The 15,350-nt window shown below is 49.4% G+C and overlaps 1 protein-coding gene across 8 annotated transcripts in view; it reads left to right on the top strand.

Moving 5' to 3' along the window:
* Positions 1–15,350, top strand: part of ETS1 (ETS proto-oncogene 1, transcription factor) — a 132,641-nt gene that overhangs the window by 112,226 nt on the left and 5,065 nt on the right. For 3 of the 8 annotated variants that reach the window (XM_047753594.1, XM_047753598.1, XM_047753596.1), the window contains one exon: positions 4,563–4,637. The exons of 4 other annotated variants lie outside the window; for them this stretch is intronic. In XM_047753594.1, the coding sequence (XP_047609550.1) occupies positions 4,563–4,637 (75 nt within the window). Of the gene's footprint in view, positions 1–4,562; positions 4,638–6,098; positions 6,406–15,350 lie in introns of those variants that run through there. One more of the 8 variants, XM_047753600.1, reaches the window with a different exon arrangement.

Below are 15,350 nucleotides of genomic sequence, written 5' to 3'. Positions count from 1 at the left end.
GTTCAACTGGGAAAAGTGTCCCCAGCCACCTTCCCCTCTGGCCAGATGCTGGCCTAGGTGTGGAACCTTTCATCTCCCTTAGCTTTATTGTGGATTTTTCTTTGCTGGAGTGAAAGTTATAGTAGTGCTGAAGGAAGACAGATCATAGAGACAGGAAAATGTATGTTGAGAGCTTGGGTTTGTTGAGAATCTGATGATAGAGCAAAACAGTTCATTGTCCAAACAAGGCATATATGCTGCCTAACTTTGGAAAGGTTTGCAGCTTGGGTCTGAGAGCTGTCCAAGGAGCAGGCCTATGGTGATGATCAGATCCTGTCTGCAAGATTGTAGTGTTTTCTACACATTAGAAATTGGGTTGTGAGCAGTGCTTATTTTAAGCTTGATTCCTCAGCTGTGGTCTTGGCCTCTCTTCTCTCACAATTCACCTGCCCTGGTGATGGGTGGCAGGGTGGGGTGGGGGGGCTTTGTGTGGATGAAGACAGCCAGCAAAGCCTGTGTTCCTGATGAGGTGTCTGTCTGATCTTCAGAGTGTGCAGATCCCTTCCTTGTGCGAGGGAAATCCGAGGTCTTTACTAGGAAAGCCAGCGGACCTCTGAGAAAACTCACATGCTTAAGAAAGTTTCTCCTCCTTTGAGGATGGGGGGGTGTGTCTTTGGCGTGGCATTCCTCCGACCTCTTCCTGCTCTTCATGCCTCCTAACTGCTCCTGCTGTTCATTCATCCTAGCTCCTCCTGCTGTTCAGTGCACAGATAGGTCCTCGGGAGTTACGTCCGGGTTTCGAGGTAGCCACCAGGTCTATATCCAGAATCACAGGCCAGAAAGGAGCGTAGAGGCCCCCTCCTCTGTTCTTTCTCCAAAATCCCCCAAGCCCTTGCTTGAGCATCATGAGTAGGTGGGAACATCTTAGGGCAGCAGCCAATGAAAGTTTGCCTGTTTCCCTTGATGATGTCTGGGGTTAGGCAAGTCTGTCGTCTGTTTCAAGCTGTACAAGCTGCTGACTCCCATACTAACCCTTAGATGTTTTAAGAACTGGACTCTGGGCAGATACAGTCATGGAGGAGGAGGCAAGTGCTGCTTAATTAGGAGCAGGAGGGACCGAGGTAGCTCTGAAGTGACCTGGCTGTTGGATGGCCGGCATCCCGTGCTGGCCGTGGTGGCGTCTGACTTGTGGTGCAGGGAAAACCTGCTCCGTCATCTGCCAACCTCTTCTCCCCCTTCCTCCCTAACCTCCAGGACCACATCCTCCACTTCGTTATCCTTGTTCACCGAGGTCTTGCCTCGTTCCATTTGACATGATCTCCGCCATAACTGCCGTCACCATGCACGAGCGTCATTCTTCTCGCCATTCTCACCATCCTTTCTTAGCCTGGTGTTCAGCTCTGAAAATTTTCCTGGTAAAGGTGGTTTTGTGGATAATGAGAATAAACTGACTTTCAGTCCTAAAGTTTGGGTTATGGCCAAAGAAAGCCTGATGATTTAGGTCAACCTTCATGGGGTATAATTCTGGTAAGGATCTATGGCTACACTATAAAAAGCCTAGAAGTTTCTAGAAATGGTGAAAGCCTGCTCTCCACCTCAAATAGAACTGCCTCTGAAAAGGGTACCTGTAGTATTTATTGGATTTTCTGGATGAAGGAAGCCTGCAGGGCTAATGGTCTGCAAGAGTGACTTAAGGGGCTTTGACTGAGGGTCTTGGTGCCTTGACAAGAATTATCTGAGAGTTGGGAATCTCTGCAAGTGTGTCCCAGTTTCAAGGACAGAAGGAAAAGGATGAATTGGACATTCTAAGAACTAGGAATGTGTGTGAAGGACAAATTAGGGACGTGAACTGCCATCAAGAGAGCCAACAAAAGACCGCCTTCTCTGGCAATCTTAACCCAGAGCCAGAGAGATTGAGAACATCAGAAGCTCTTTTCAGGACAAATTCAGGGATGTCTTGGAGGTCTGAGTTCTGTTTGATGTGTTTGATGTTGTCCTTTATTTGGAGAGATTGTTTTTAAATGGGTGCTCTTCCCTCCCTCCCTCCCTCCTTCGTTCCTTCCTTCCTTCTTTCCTTCCTTTCTCCCCCTGCCTCTGTCTCTCTTTCTCTCTAAGGGAATAAAACATTCAGTGGATGGAAGAAAGGAGAGGGTGCTTATCAGTTAAAAATCTCAAAGACTCAAGTAGTCATTTGAATTGAAAACCACTTTTTTAAGCATCTTACCATTCTGTTGTTTCTTCTTTATAACTGGGGATGCATAACTTTCCAAACCACCTCAAATGGTGGTGCAAACAATAGCCCAGAAAACAGAAGTCCTCTGTGCTCCCTCCCAGCCCTAACACACTGTGTGATTTTAGGCAAATGTACCTTGTACCCTGTTCTACTTTTAGTGAAGTGGAAGTGCTCCTCCCATTTTGGTGGTAGGAGATCTGTGAAAATATAATTGAACTAACTCCATTAATTAGACAAATGAGTGCTAGACATTGTGCTAGACATGGGGGTAAAGCTCAATCGTAACAGATCAATTATTTCAGCAAATGTTTCTGAGAGTGTGTTGAGTGCAGATAAGTGCTGGTAGCCCTTGAAGATTCACTGTCTTGACGAATTCAAGATACTGTCATTGTCCTTCCACTTGAACTGGATTTCCTTATTACAGTGATTTGATGAAGGTCAGCATTTGTTAGGCATGTGAGGCCCCAAATTGGGGTGGCTTCTTCCCCTGTGTCCAGTGCCTGGTGAATATCACCCGTCCACGGTGCAGACTAGCTTGCCTCTCATGGAGACCCCTTATCATCTCAGATACATCCTAGGGACCCAGGAACATACCCAGCCCCCCCCCCACCCCTCCTCCCCCCCCCACCCCTCCGGGACATGCAGTGACTGGAGTTTGTACTGATGGGTCTCTGATCCTATGCAGATGAGACCCTAAGAGTTGCTGAAGTTTGGAAAAGTACTTTGGAAAGTGGAGATCATTGTGTGTGTTGGCAAACTTTATTGCTCATAAAAGTCACACTTATTTTCTATCTTAAGTTCTGCCCTCTTTTTTTTTTTTAAAAAAAAAATCTGTTTCCTTAAAATTGGACTGCTCCAGAGTAGGTGTGGTCACAAGGCAGAAGCACATGGACCTTCTTACATCACTATTCCTTGGCCTGAACTAAAGGATGCCTACATAGATTCCTCGAGCTGGGGGTGGGGGGGGTCTGTTTTCCTGCCAGTGCCCTGGGGGCCTTGGTCTTTGTCCAGCTCACCTGCAAAAGAATGGAATGTATCTTATTCTTCATAGGCTGTCTTAGTTACTGCACCGTAAGTGTGGAAATCAGTTAGAAACTGAATTTTCACATTCTCTTGCACTGCTACATTCTTCCTCTCAAGATAAGAAAATTGCATCAACCTTCGCAGGGCTCCCATGGCAACTTGTTAAATTAGGTCAAGATGTGGGGGCAGATAACATGGCTTGAAAGCCTGCCTGTTAGCTGAGTGAAGAATACATCAAATGCAACGCTGGCTTCCGCCAAAATGTACCTTCTTGCCTTACTGGGACTGCTTATGGTTATCAAAACCATGAAATCAGAAAGCTCCGTTTTCTTTTGTTCAGAGATACATATTGAAGCCCATCTGATTCTGAGGGAAGTGGCTGAGTATTTTCTATGTACTGGATGGACCCAATCATAGCGCTTTCTAGATCCTTGGCAAACATGGGCATCTCTGATTTTTCTTTTCTTTTCTTTCTTTCTTTCTTTCTTTTTTTTTTTTTTCCAGATTTAGAGGGCATAGAATAATATGCTGGATTGTCAAAGATTATTGTCCCTTCCCCTCTGTCCCTCCAGGCCTCTTTTATGGATGATGACATTGAGGTACCCAAAATGGCTTATTCAAGGCCTTCTGCAGAAAGGTAGCTGCTGAATTGAACCCTACTTGCCAGATGTCTCACCTGAGTTCGGAATCTTTCTCCCTCTTAAGAAAGGAGAACACTCATCTCTTATCTCAGCTGCTCACATCGAGTAGATTAGGGGTCTTGTCTCTCTTGCTTGTCACTCATTGATGCTTTGTCTGGGGGTTGGGGCTCTCAGCAAGGGGTGGAGCTGTTGGTCTGAAAATCACCTTTATCGAACTTCACTCCAAATTGAACTGCTCTCCAGCTCGCCAGACTTTTGTTGCTACAGATAAGGAGTCTGTTCCTATCACTCCTGCAGTGGTTCTTGGGCCGGCCTGCTGGTGGTGACTCTCCCGTTATCAGCATCTAGGTGTATCCCCGGTTCTGAGTTGCAAATGTGGAGGCCGTGGTGAGGGTCTCTCCTTTATCCTGGAGCCTGAAAAAAAGCCAATCCTGGAGCCACTCATTAACTGTAATGAAACTACATTTTACTGACCTACACAGATTTATGAATAGATAGTCCCTCGGTCTCCTACAGGCGAAACTGAGGACTATCAGAAATGCATCTTTCAAATATTTTTGCGTGAGACATCCCACAAAACAGTACCAGCCCTGTAGAAATGGAAGCCCGAGACATTCCCCTGCATGCAGGGCCTCCTCTCCCATTGCTTCTGGCCTGAGATAAACCTTCTTTTTGCCATTTTGTAGATAAACTAGAGCCTGTCCACCGTCACACAGTAACCAAATCCGCGGACCGCACCCAGAACCTGGGAGTTCTGCCTGGTAATTGAGTTTTTGGGTTCAGTAACCTAAAGCTGCTGCTAAAACATGTTTGTGAAAATAAACAAGTTTACTGCAAAAGGAAGTCCCTCAAAGCCCTGCCATTCAGACTGAAACCCGAGATTTGGCAGCATTACCTGGAATCACAGTTTTCTGAAGGAAAACTGGATTGCAAAATCCTCTCAGTATCTTCAGGTACAGGCAATAGCCGAAGAAGCTTAGGAAGAGCCCAAGTCACTGATGAGGAAAAGGAGGGGGGTGTTCAGAGCAGATGAGTTGTGTCGTGTCAGTGTGTGCAGAAGAGTCTAATTCTGATCTAGGTGGGGTGTTATCAGGAACAGCTTGGAGCTTTATAATTGGGGGGTTGGGGGTGCATTTTTCCCAGGGCCAAGCTCTGGAATATAGTCTCTGCACCAGAATGGTGTTGCTGCAACAGCGCAAAATGACTGAAGTTGAGAGGAACCAGCCTCGAGACATGAGTGTTAAACTCTGGTGCCTGTTTTGTGCAGAACTGCCTTTTCCAGGGGCCCTGAGCTTCTGGCTGAGCCTGGCCTGAGGCTTTCAGGAGGGGCCACGGTTTCAGTGTAAGGACATCCTTGGGGCAGTACCTGGATGGCTGGCAGAGGCCCCTGTGAAGAGCAGGTTGTAGGGGGCCAGGCAGCCCCCTCCCTCAGCCTCAGTGGAGCCTTGCTGCCAGCCAGCATCACTGAACCTGGGAGGAGTCTGATTTCCTGCGCTGTGTTTGGCGGTGGGTCCCAAGGCGGGTGCGTGGAATGTGTCTGGGCTCACACTGCAGGAGTGTTCACAGGCTGCTCAGTTATGAGGCTGCTGGGAAGATGCTTGGGAGCCTGGGAGCGGGGGGGAAGCTCCTGGCAGATCTGAGCTGGGTGGCGGGACAGCCTCTTGGTGTTGCTGGCACAGTTGTTCCCCTGCTTCTACCTCCTGACTGGTTCCTTTGTGACAGTTTTTCTTAATCATCCGCCACCAGTGGAAAAAGATCACACGGTGGGAGGATTGGGCCTCGCTATTAATTTTTTTTCTTCTAAATGGCTTTTGAAAGTGTGGAAAGGGGGGCTCCCTGTTTCTGTCGGTTGCCCTTGAAGACCGCAGCTGGTGGGGCCACCCCAGGGTCTTGACGCAGCTACAGGAACAACAGCAAGGTGCCTTGGGGCCAGAGAGGCCCCTTCGTGCTTCATGAAATAAATCTCAGACCCTGGTGTGGTTCTGGCCACCTGAGGCCCGTCGGTGCCTGGATTTGGAGGTGGGGAGCTCACACGTTGACCCATTTTTTCTGGGGATGCCCTCCCCACCCCCTGCCTGCTCTAGAGTTGTCTCTGAGGCTCCCATATGCGGGGTCACTGTTTCTTTAACACAATCCAACTCCAAATGGTGAAATTGGGTGGGGACTGTTCTGGAATTCCTCTTGGTCTCAGCTTTTGAAGCTCCACCTTTTTGTCTTTGAAGTCCAGTGTTTCCACTAAGCAGGATCCAGCCAGTGTGTTGCTGAGGCCTCTGCTGGCAAGGGCTCTGCCAGTCATTGGCATCTCCTGGTTCCTTGGATGTCTCCGCTGCTCTGGACGCCGACTGACCGGTGGTTCCTCAGCGTGGAAGCTGGAACCAAGAGAAGCTACAACTGACCCTCGAACAACATGGAGGTCGGGGGCGCTGACCCCTCCCCCCCCCGACCCCGCACCGCCGAAAATTGGAATCTAATCCCCAGATTTAACAGCTAGCCTGCTGTTGACCTGCTGACATAAACGGTTGATTGTTATATGCATATCTACATATATTTTATGTGTTCAAGACATACCTCATTTTTTTTTCTTATTTTTCGCTCTTTCTAGGCTATGCGATTTGTCTGTGTTTTTTTCAAATGATCGCAAATCTACAAAAAATTCTAATATATTTAAAAAAAAATCCATGTATAAGTGGACCCGTGAAGTGCCAACCTGTGTTGTTCAAGAGCCTCTGTATGTCCCTCCCTCTTCTCCTGAAAGTGACTTCCATGTGATGCTACAGGTGGGATGGTTATCCACATCTGGACTGTCACTTAGGCCTTCAGATTTAAGTCCAGGTTCAGCCCTGGAGAGGGGACCATCCAGGCTCTTTGACCACAAGGTACATTTCAGAGGCTTCATGGTATTGGGCTTAGGAGCATGGACTCAGGGACTGGTCAGCCTGAGTGTGTGCCAACTTTGCCACTGACCAGCTGTGTGTCATTGGGCAAGCTGACATCTCTGCCTCGGTTTTCTCATCCACAGAATGGTCATAATAGCAGTTCCTATCTTACAGGACTGCTGTGGGAATTACATAAATAGCTTATGGGAAGCACCCAGCACAGTGCCAGGTCCACAGAAAGCACTGGGTGCTGGGTGTTACCACTGTTTCATATTCCTCTCCAGACCTTGTGTCTTCCCAATATAATTCCACATTCCTTGAGGTCAGGGGATGATGGATTGACTTAGAGAGTTCCAGTAACTCCTGACACGGTCTTCTTGGGGACGCTTGAGATACTTAATATCATATGTGTGTTGAGTTCCACCTGTGTGCGAGGCTCTTTCATATGCATTCTTTTTTTTTTAAACTGTCACCAACCACCACATGAGGAAAAAAATCTGTTATCCTTGTTGTATAGAGGAGAGCACTTGGAGTTCAAAGGCGGAGAAGTCTAGCCCAGGTCACACAGTAGACAACAAAGCAGAGGCCTTTCACACTTTTTCTCTGTGCCCAACAATTTGCAGGAAAATATCCGACATGAATAGCGTGTTTGGGTTTGGATTTGGGTTTGGGTCTGCTCAGTAGCAGGTGCCAAGACATGATTAGACTTGTAAGCCATAAGCTGGGGGGAGAAGGTGCATGAAGAACAAGGTGGCGGGGGGGGAGCAGGGGAAGGCAGGGGAGCCTTCAGACCCTGTGCAGACAGGAGGGGGTTTTGGGTGGGGAGAGCCTCTGCAGCGCAAGCTAAGGAAGGTGTGACCAGGCTGCCTGGAACCCTCGGGAGCTCTCTGTCTTGCAGGAATGGCCTCAGGTGCCCTCGGTGCCTCGTCCCTGGGCAGAGCAGCCTCAGGAAGCGTGGCTTTGATGGGGACACAGTGGGTGGGATCACTTATGCTCCCTGCGGCCAGAGGGCCAAGCAGCATGTTGTCATGGCGCCATCCGCCCTGACAGTTGAGTGTGGTGTCTGGCCGGTCAGATGGCAGGACTCCAGACCAGGGTCCCCACGCTCTTGGTGGCCCAGGATCGGATTCTGGGTTCAGTGCCTTTTGTTGACTAAGTTACCAGGCTGCATTATTTGCCTGTGACTCATGTCTCCCTGAGAGATACTGAGAGTGAAAGTTGTCCTAAGGTGGGTGAGTGTGAAAGTTTGAGCTCAGTGAAGAGGCCAGGACTTGCTCTGCGGGAGAGGCGCCCATAGGGCCGGGCTCTGTGGAGGTGTCTGACCTTCAGAGCCGAGGTGGGTGCTGTTTCTCATGAAGGCCCCTCCAGGCTGGGTTCTCGGTCCTTTCTACTTTAAAGGTGTGGGTGGCACCTTTTCAGCTCGTCTCATTATGGTGGAACAGAAGTGTTTCTTCGGTTACCCCCATGCTGTTATTAATACTCTCTTCTGTTATTCCACCCAAGCTGGCTACCATGTTTTACATTTGAGAGGCGAACAGAAAGGATGTGCTGGATAAAAGCTTGACAAGTTATATATTCAGATGATGACTTAGAATCTAGTTCAGCTCCCCAAGAGTTTGAAAACGGTAACTAGTTATTTTTCTCATCTTTTTTTTGTCTTTTTTTTTTTTGCTATTTCTTTGGGCCGCTCCCGTGGCATATGGAGGTTCCCAGGCTAGGGGTCCAATCGGAGCTGTAGCCACTGTCCTACGCCAGAGCCACAGCAACGCGGGATCCGAGCCGCGTCTGCAACCTACACCACAGATCACGGCAACGCCGGATCCTTAACCCACTGAGCAAGGGCAGGGACCGAACCCGCAACCTCATGGTTCCTAGTCGGATTCGTTAACCACTGCGCCACGACGGGAACTCCTATTTTTCTCATCTTTGATGCAAGGAAGAAACTTTACCCCTAGGATAAAATAAAGCTTGGCGATTGCATTGAGAATCTCCTGTAAAAGGTCCAGGCCTCAGACGTCTCAAGTCCTATTTTCTCTTTCTAATCAGTGAACACATCTTTTTCTTCTTGTTACCTAGGAACTTAGGAAGGCATTTCTTTTGACATTTACATTAGTTAGAAAAAGGCTTTTTTTTTTCCTGGTTTCTAAATGAAATTCTCACCCTGTACCCTCAAATCCAAACCTCACCCATTTCTGGTGGCTTCTTAAAACAATCTATTACCTAGAAGACATCAGGAGGAAAAGCTCTAAAGAAACCCACTTCCTGGCTTCAGCTTTGCCGGCTCCCTGTCCAAGTGTGTGTCTGAGTGGCAGGTTGAACGTGGTGAGACAGAGTCCTCGGTCTTGGAGGAAAGGCTCCTGCATTTGAATACAGGCTGCCCCTTTAAGAGAGGGGGTGGTCGCCTTTCCCTGCAGCCACCCCCACACATGTGTACGTGAACACATGCAGGTGTGAGGAGCCCAAGCAAAAACAAGGGCCTTTCCTCCAGACACTAAAGTGTGTAACTGTCTTGTTCTCAGGCCAAGGCAGACACAAGTGAGCCTCGCTTACGTCTGTCCCAGGTGGGGCCACCTGGCCAACCCATCGCCAGCCCACCAGGCTTGCGGCCCCGGCTGTCTTGGACATGGGCTTCCTGCTGTTCTTCTGTTACAACTGATGCAACCTGTCCCCAGGCCCCAACTCCCAACATTTGTGGGGAACGCTGGACTCACTCTAGGTCAGCCCTACATAATTATTAGGTGGTGTGTGCTTGGTGAGGAGTATAAATGATTAAGGGGGAAAAAGTGCCTTAGGGGAAAGAGGATCTAAGTCTGTCTGTGGCCAAGATTTCCCCAAGCCATAAATGTCGGCGATACTTTCACTTGCAAAGCAGTTTGCATCTGCTCTTTTTGTGCGTGTCTCCTTTAAATTAGAACAAGCACTTCAGAGTTATCCCTAATTTAAAAAGAACTTAACTGGTTATTCGCATCTACAGTGTTTAAAACATCTTGCATTTATATACTTTAACTTTTGTTTGTTTGTTTGTTTTGTTAACCTCTGGCTTTCTCTTTTTTCGAAGTTGCTGCACAAAAGGCCAATTTAATTCTTGGAAGAATAACTCAATTTTATCTGGTGCTTTTGCTGTTTTTTTTTTCAACTCCTTTTTTTTTTTTCTTGTTTGTCTCAGGAAAAGTCTGCTTTAAAAAAATTTCTTTTTCTGTAGTTTAATTATTCTGTTCAATTCCATAGTTGTGTTTTATATTGTTCCCCAATTGTTCTGCACCGTGGTCATCTCTTTATGTATATACACATATATATGTATATGTATTTGTAACAATAAGGACATAATCTTTGTAAAGTAGGAAGGAGCGGGGATAGTGATTTTCATTTTAGGGATAGATAAACTAAGGCTCAGAGAGGTAAATGAGCTGCATGAGATTGCACAGTCAATTGGGGAGGAGTTGGGATCCAAATTCTGGACACTTGATTTTCTGTTTGGGGCATTTCCCACCGGCATGTATGTATTTTGATTTTATAGGATACCATCTGCTGCCATCTCTCCGTCAGTATGTCCAATGCCTGACACATTTGCTTGTTGGTTTAAATTTTTTGAAATGCTTCCTACTTTCTTTTGGTCTAATGTGTCAGAGGCAGGGACTTGGTGTCAAGGCTGGTTTTAATTGTTTTCTAACTTATTTACATTATTAGGTCCTGGCTGTTTCGGCAGTATGTTAAGCACAAGGTCACGAAGGTGTCGTCGAGTGGGTTTTTCAAGCACAGGTTGGAATGTTGTGTGTGGTCCTGAGTGGACTTATTGGAACTGAGGTCCCCGATGGCTGCCTTCGATTTCCTAGCCATGGATAGAGGACCATGTGCATAGAACATGTTGGTCTGTAGTGATTCGCTGAACTAAGGCTTCCTTGATCAGTTATAGGACGTACCGCATATGGATCATGTTGGGGTTTACGTGAGACTGGGTTGAGTTGGGGCCACAGCAGGGCCATGGCTCCGAGGAAATGGGAAAAGGCACATCAAGCAGACCATCCTCTTCCTCCTTTTGAAAATCTTCAGTGCTTTGGATGCCAAACGATCCAGCAATACAATTTCTTGACTGATTCATCCCCACTCAGAAGATAGTGCAGCTCCTGTTGGGTTTGGCCCTGAGGGCAAGAAACTGTCAGGATGCTTTCTGTTCCATTTGTCATTAAAGGTCATTTCCTCAGGACTGGATGGCGCTAGAAGGACTTTGGGATCTTTTGTGGATGATCATTGAGAAGGTGTTGAAGGCAGAGGGTGATGCTTAGATTCTAGGGTCACCCACCCCACCCACAAAGGTGGGCACTCCTGCAGTAGTTTGAAAAAAAGAAACACTTGTGAACAGATGGGTCATTTCTGGAGTCGAGTGTTCTGTTTTTGCCATCATCGTTTGGCTGTGGGTAGAGACACCTGGGGGAAGGGAGGGGCCAGTCAGTCCCGTTCCTCTGTTTTAGGACCACCTGTCAGATGTGTGCTATGGGGGCCGAGTGAGCCCTGTTGCAAGGGTGACCAACCATGAGAGTTTCATAGGTTAAAATAAATGTGGTGTCCTGCCCACACTGAGGTCTTTGATTTGACTTTGAGAGTCGAGCTACAGAGATTAGATGCTCAAAGTAGCAAATGAATCCCCAAAGGACAGGAGGTGGGGCCGTTTTTATTTTGGGGCACATGTTGATGAAACATAGCCTGGGAGTCACCCATATTGTTTGGCCCCAAATATAGTTTAATAGAGAGAAGCAGTTGGGGTTGCTTGTACCCTGACACCTTTCTGCAGAGGAGGATTGTTGGGGTAATACAGTTCAGTAAATATTTACTGAGCACCTGTCCCAGGTCAGATCCTATGCCTGGCATGGAACACAGAAGGTTCGATCAGATGCAGCCCAGGGTGGGAGGGAACTAACAGGTGGAAGGAGTCACCCCACGGCAGACAGCTTTTCGATTGTGTTTGCTGGTGAGGCACTGTGCTAGGCTTTGGGTGACAGCAGTGAAAACTCACAGTCCCCGCCCTTGGAGTGTGTGTTCTAGTGATGAGAGAGATTTACGGAGAGCAGGCTGCCAGGCTTGGTCTTGACGTGCACACAGACGATGGGGGTGCTGACCGAGACAGCCACTGCCTTGGGCTCTGCTCCTGTGTGGTTGCCTCACGCTGGGCACAGGCGACAGAGTGAGAACTTGCAGCTGAACTGGAAAGGGGTCCCCACCCTGAGCCTGGTTGACCAGCTGTAAGTTCACTGCTGTGGCAGGCAACCCCCGAGCCTGGAGAATGAGAAGAAAGATGCTGACATCTTTCTTCTCATTCTGGAAACAATTATGATCCAGGGCACTTGATTCAAATCCTGTCCTGGCCTTTTGCTTTTTCCATTTACCTGAGCTGCTCTCTTCTTAGCCTCTAAGCCAGGGGGCCAAAAAGCGGGGGCGTTTTCAAAATCACCCCTCAAGGAGACAGACAGGAGCCTTCTGGTCCCTAGACAAAGAGAAGGGAAACAACCAGATGAGTAGGAATATACTGGGTGCCTTGCCTTACAAAAAGAGGGAGTGGTTATAGCCTTGGACTTGAACTACTTTGAGGGTCCCCTCTGGAGGGAAACGTCCTTGTGTGACTAGCTCTGCTGGCCTGGGGTCCCTTCAGATGCCCCCGATAACTGAGGTTGTGTCATAGTCTTGGAGTGGGACCGTCAGTGTTGTACTGAGAATTTTCGTCTTCCCCAGAAGCTGAGAACAAAGCCGTCAGAGGAAACTCCCCGCTGCAGCCTGGGGGAGCGGGCAGGGGTGGGGGGCATGTGAGTGTGTGTGTGTGTGTGGTGCCCGCCCTCCCGCACGGCTGCGGAGACACTGCCTTCTAACAGGGACCCCTCTGTTGTTGTGGTTCAGAGCTCCGACTTGAGAAGCATAGTTTCCCAGTGATGCCACTGGATTCCTGATGTGTGACACCCCGGGGCAGCCTGGTGAAGGCCGCTGTTGACTGCCGTGGGGGCCCCAGACAGGGACACCATTGTGAGTCACAGTTAGTGTGTGAGCCCCCTCGCTCCCCCCCCCGCCCTGTGATGGGCACTATTCTTAGTACCATTCTCTGCTCCCTGGGACAAAGGTCACTGGGACCACAGTCTGGTTGGGTGGGTGGATGGGGCGAGGGAGGTGCCAGGAGAATGGAGTAAAAGGCTCAACAATGTGAGGATATGTTGGCTGGAGGGCAAGGGACAGAGCCTGGGCCCTGGGGGTTTGGACAGATGGACGCTGAGCGACATAGAGATGTTCTCCGGAAGGAATTGCACCCGCGAGAGCCAGCCTCCCTCTGTGTCTGGGCACGTATGAGAACGTCCCTTGGACTTGGACTCGGATGCTGCTGCCCGCAGGTCAGCGTCGCCAGCGTCCCCTCCAACCCCAGAGCCACCTGCACGCAATGGGCTGCCAAGTGGCCCTGAGTTCCCCTTCCGGCCCCCCAGGGAGGGTGACACATTGCTGCGGAAACAGCCTCCCTGTTGGACTCCTCGCGGATCCAGCCAGGGCACAAGCCACCCTGACACCCACGTTGTCATGGGGAAAATAGCACACAAGGAGGGTTGAGGTGTCAGCAAAAGTGACCTAGAGAGAACTCTCTGGGGCGGGGGGCAGGGGGGAAACGGATCACGGATCACCTTTTTGGGGGGTCAGTTGCAAAGGGTGAAGGGTTAGCCGGGGCAACTTCCAGAAAACCTCAGGTGAGAGTGCTGTGCGTGCCCTTAGCCTGTTGGGCTGATGGGACTTTTTCCCAAGAATCACGAAGGAGACTTGAGCTGACCCCACCGCTGCTTGACTTTGCCATCGCGTGGCCTGGGGAAGACGTACCTCCCCACTGCCTCCCAACCCAGACCCTGTGCCTTCCTTAGGCATCTGGTTTTCCCATTTATCCTCCCCTCTTCCCTTCGGTAAATAGAGGAAGAGTTAGGAGGGCACCACAACTAGGACCTAGGCTCCCAGTTGCCAGATTTCACAGTTTGATGTTGTTTATGAGCACAGGGAAACTCATGATGAGAGAAAAGGACTCAGTCCGCCCCAGCCACATTCACAGACGCCAGGGCTCAGATGTACACAGAGAGCGGGCTGGGGCAGGGCCGGGCAGCCTGTGCCTCTAACATCCAGCTGGGGAAGTGGCGGAGGAGAAGCAGGAATAGCTCTGCCTGCATCCCTCCTCCCTGAGCTGGTCCCCCTGCCTCGAATTGAAGCCCCTTTGCCACTTGATGGCCGTACAGTCTCGTGGATGGGGACAGTGGTGGCTCTTGGGCCTCCCTTTCCACAACTCAGGATGTGCTTGCTGTGCCCTGCCAATGGCCAGGACCTGTCTGGGGACAAGAACGCCCCTGTTTCTGTCCCTTTCCTCAGCTTGGCATGATCAGCCCACTTCTCCCCAAAGAGATCTCAGACCAGTAGTGTGAGAGGGCTTTTAAGATAACTAGTGGAGGGAGAAATAGTGACATAACATAGCCCAGCAGTGACCCCGCAGGGACCTGACTGGGCTGGAAGTGTCCCCTGTGGAGGTGGATACCAAGGTCCCTAGTGGTCAGACTGTCAGGAGAACCACTGGCCGTCCGGTGTCCTGGACCACATGCTGTGAGAGGCAGGGAAGAGAAGATGTTTTTAAGAAGCCAGGTCCTTTTATCCCTGGGTCCACAGCAGTCCAAGGGCAATTTCGATGCCCACCCCTGGGTTGGTCTTGCCTGTGGACAGTGGAGTGTCGAGAGAAAGAAATTGGAGGTCAGGCGGCCTGCATTCCGGCCACACCCTTTGACTCGTGTGGCCTTGGAGAGGTTATAGAGCCACAGAGTGGGTCAGTGTTTCCTGCTGGAAAGTGGGAGAGGCAAATTTAATAACAATAGCACCTACCCAAGGAGTTACTGTGAGGGATGAATATGATGGCTCCGAAGCCTCATATATGAATTACTATGGTGCCTGGTAGCAGCCTAAGAAAGCACACAGCTCCTGTTTGTATTTGCCTTTGCCAGGCATCTGAAAGCAGCCATCCATGCCTGCCCCCAGCCTTGGCCTTGTCTATGGTCTGTAGTCTTGACCCAGGAGAGGACCATGAACTCCCCAGCTTATTGACCTAATTTGGGGTAGTGGATTTTTCCTTAGCCTCACTTCGGGGGTCCTGTGGGTGTCTATACTCATTTTATGCTTCTTTTGGAAATCTAAAAGGGCTCTTAGAGTTGCTTTTTTTCTTTTTTCTTTTTCTTTTTTGCCATCAAAATTTGCATAGTATTTCTTTTTTCTTTTTCTTTTGTCTTTTTTTTGCCATTTATTGGGCCGCTCCTGCGGCATATGGAGGTTCCCAGGCTAGGGGTCGAATTGGAGCTGTAGCCCCCGGCCTACACCACGGCCACATCAACTCGGGATCCTAGCCACGTCTGCAACCTACACCACAGCTCACGGCAATGCCAGATCCTTAACCCGCTGAGCAAGGCCTGGGATGGAACCGGAAACCTCATGATTCCTAGTCAGATTCACTAACCACTGAGCCACGACCGGAACTCCTGCAGAGTAGTTCTTACTAGAGGTTTGTTTTCTTCCTCCTGCCCATTAGAGTGGCTTCTCTGTGGATTCCTCCTA

The sequence above is a fragment of the Phacochoerus africanus genome, chromosome 11, assembly GCF_016906955.1.
Source record: "Phacochoerus africanus isolate WHEZ1 chromosome 11, ROS_Pafr_v1, whole genome shotgun sequence".
In the NCBI taxonomy this organism is placed as follows: Eukaryota; Metazoa; Chordata; class Mammalia; order Artiodactyla; family Suidae; genus Phacochoerus; species Phacochoerus africanus.
The sequence above is the reverse complement of the archived record's forward strand: the minus strand, read 5'-3'. Positions and strand labels throughout refer to the sequence as shown.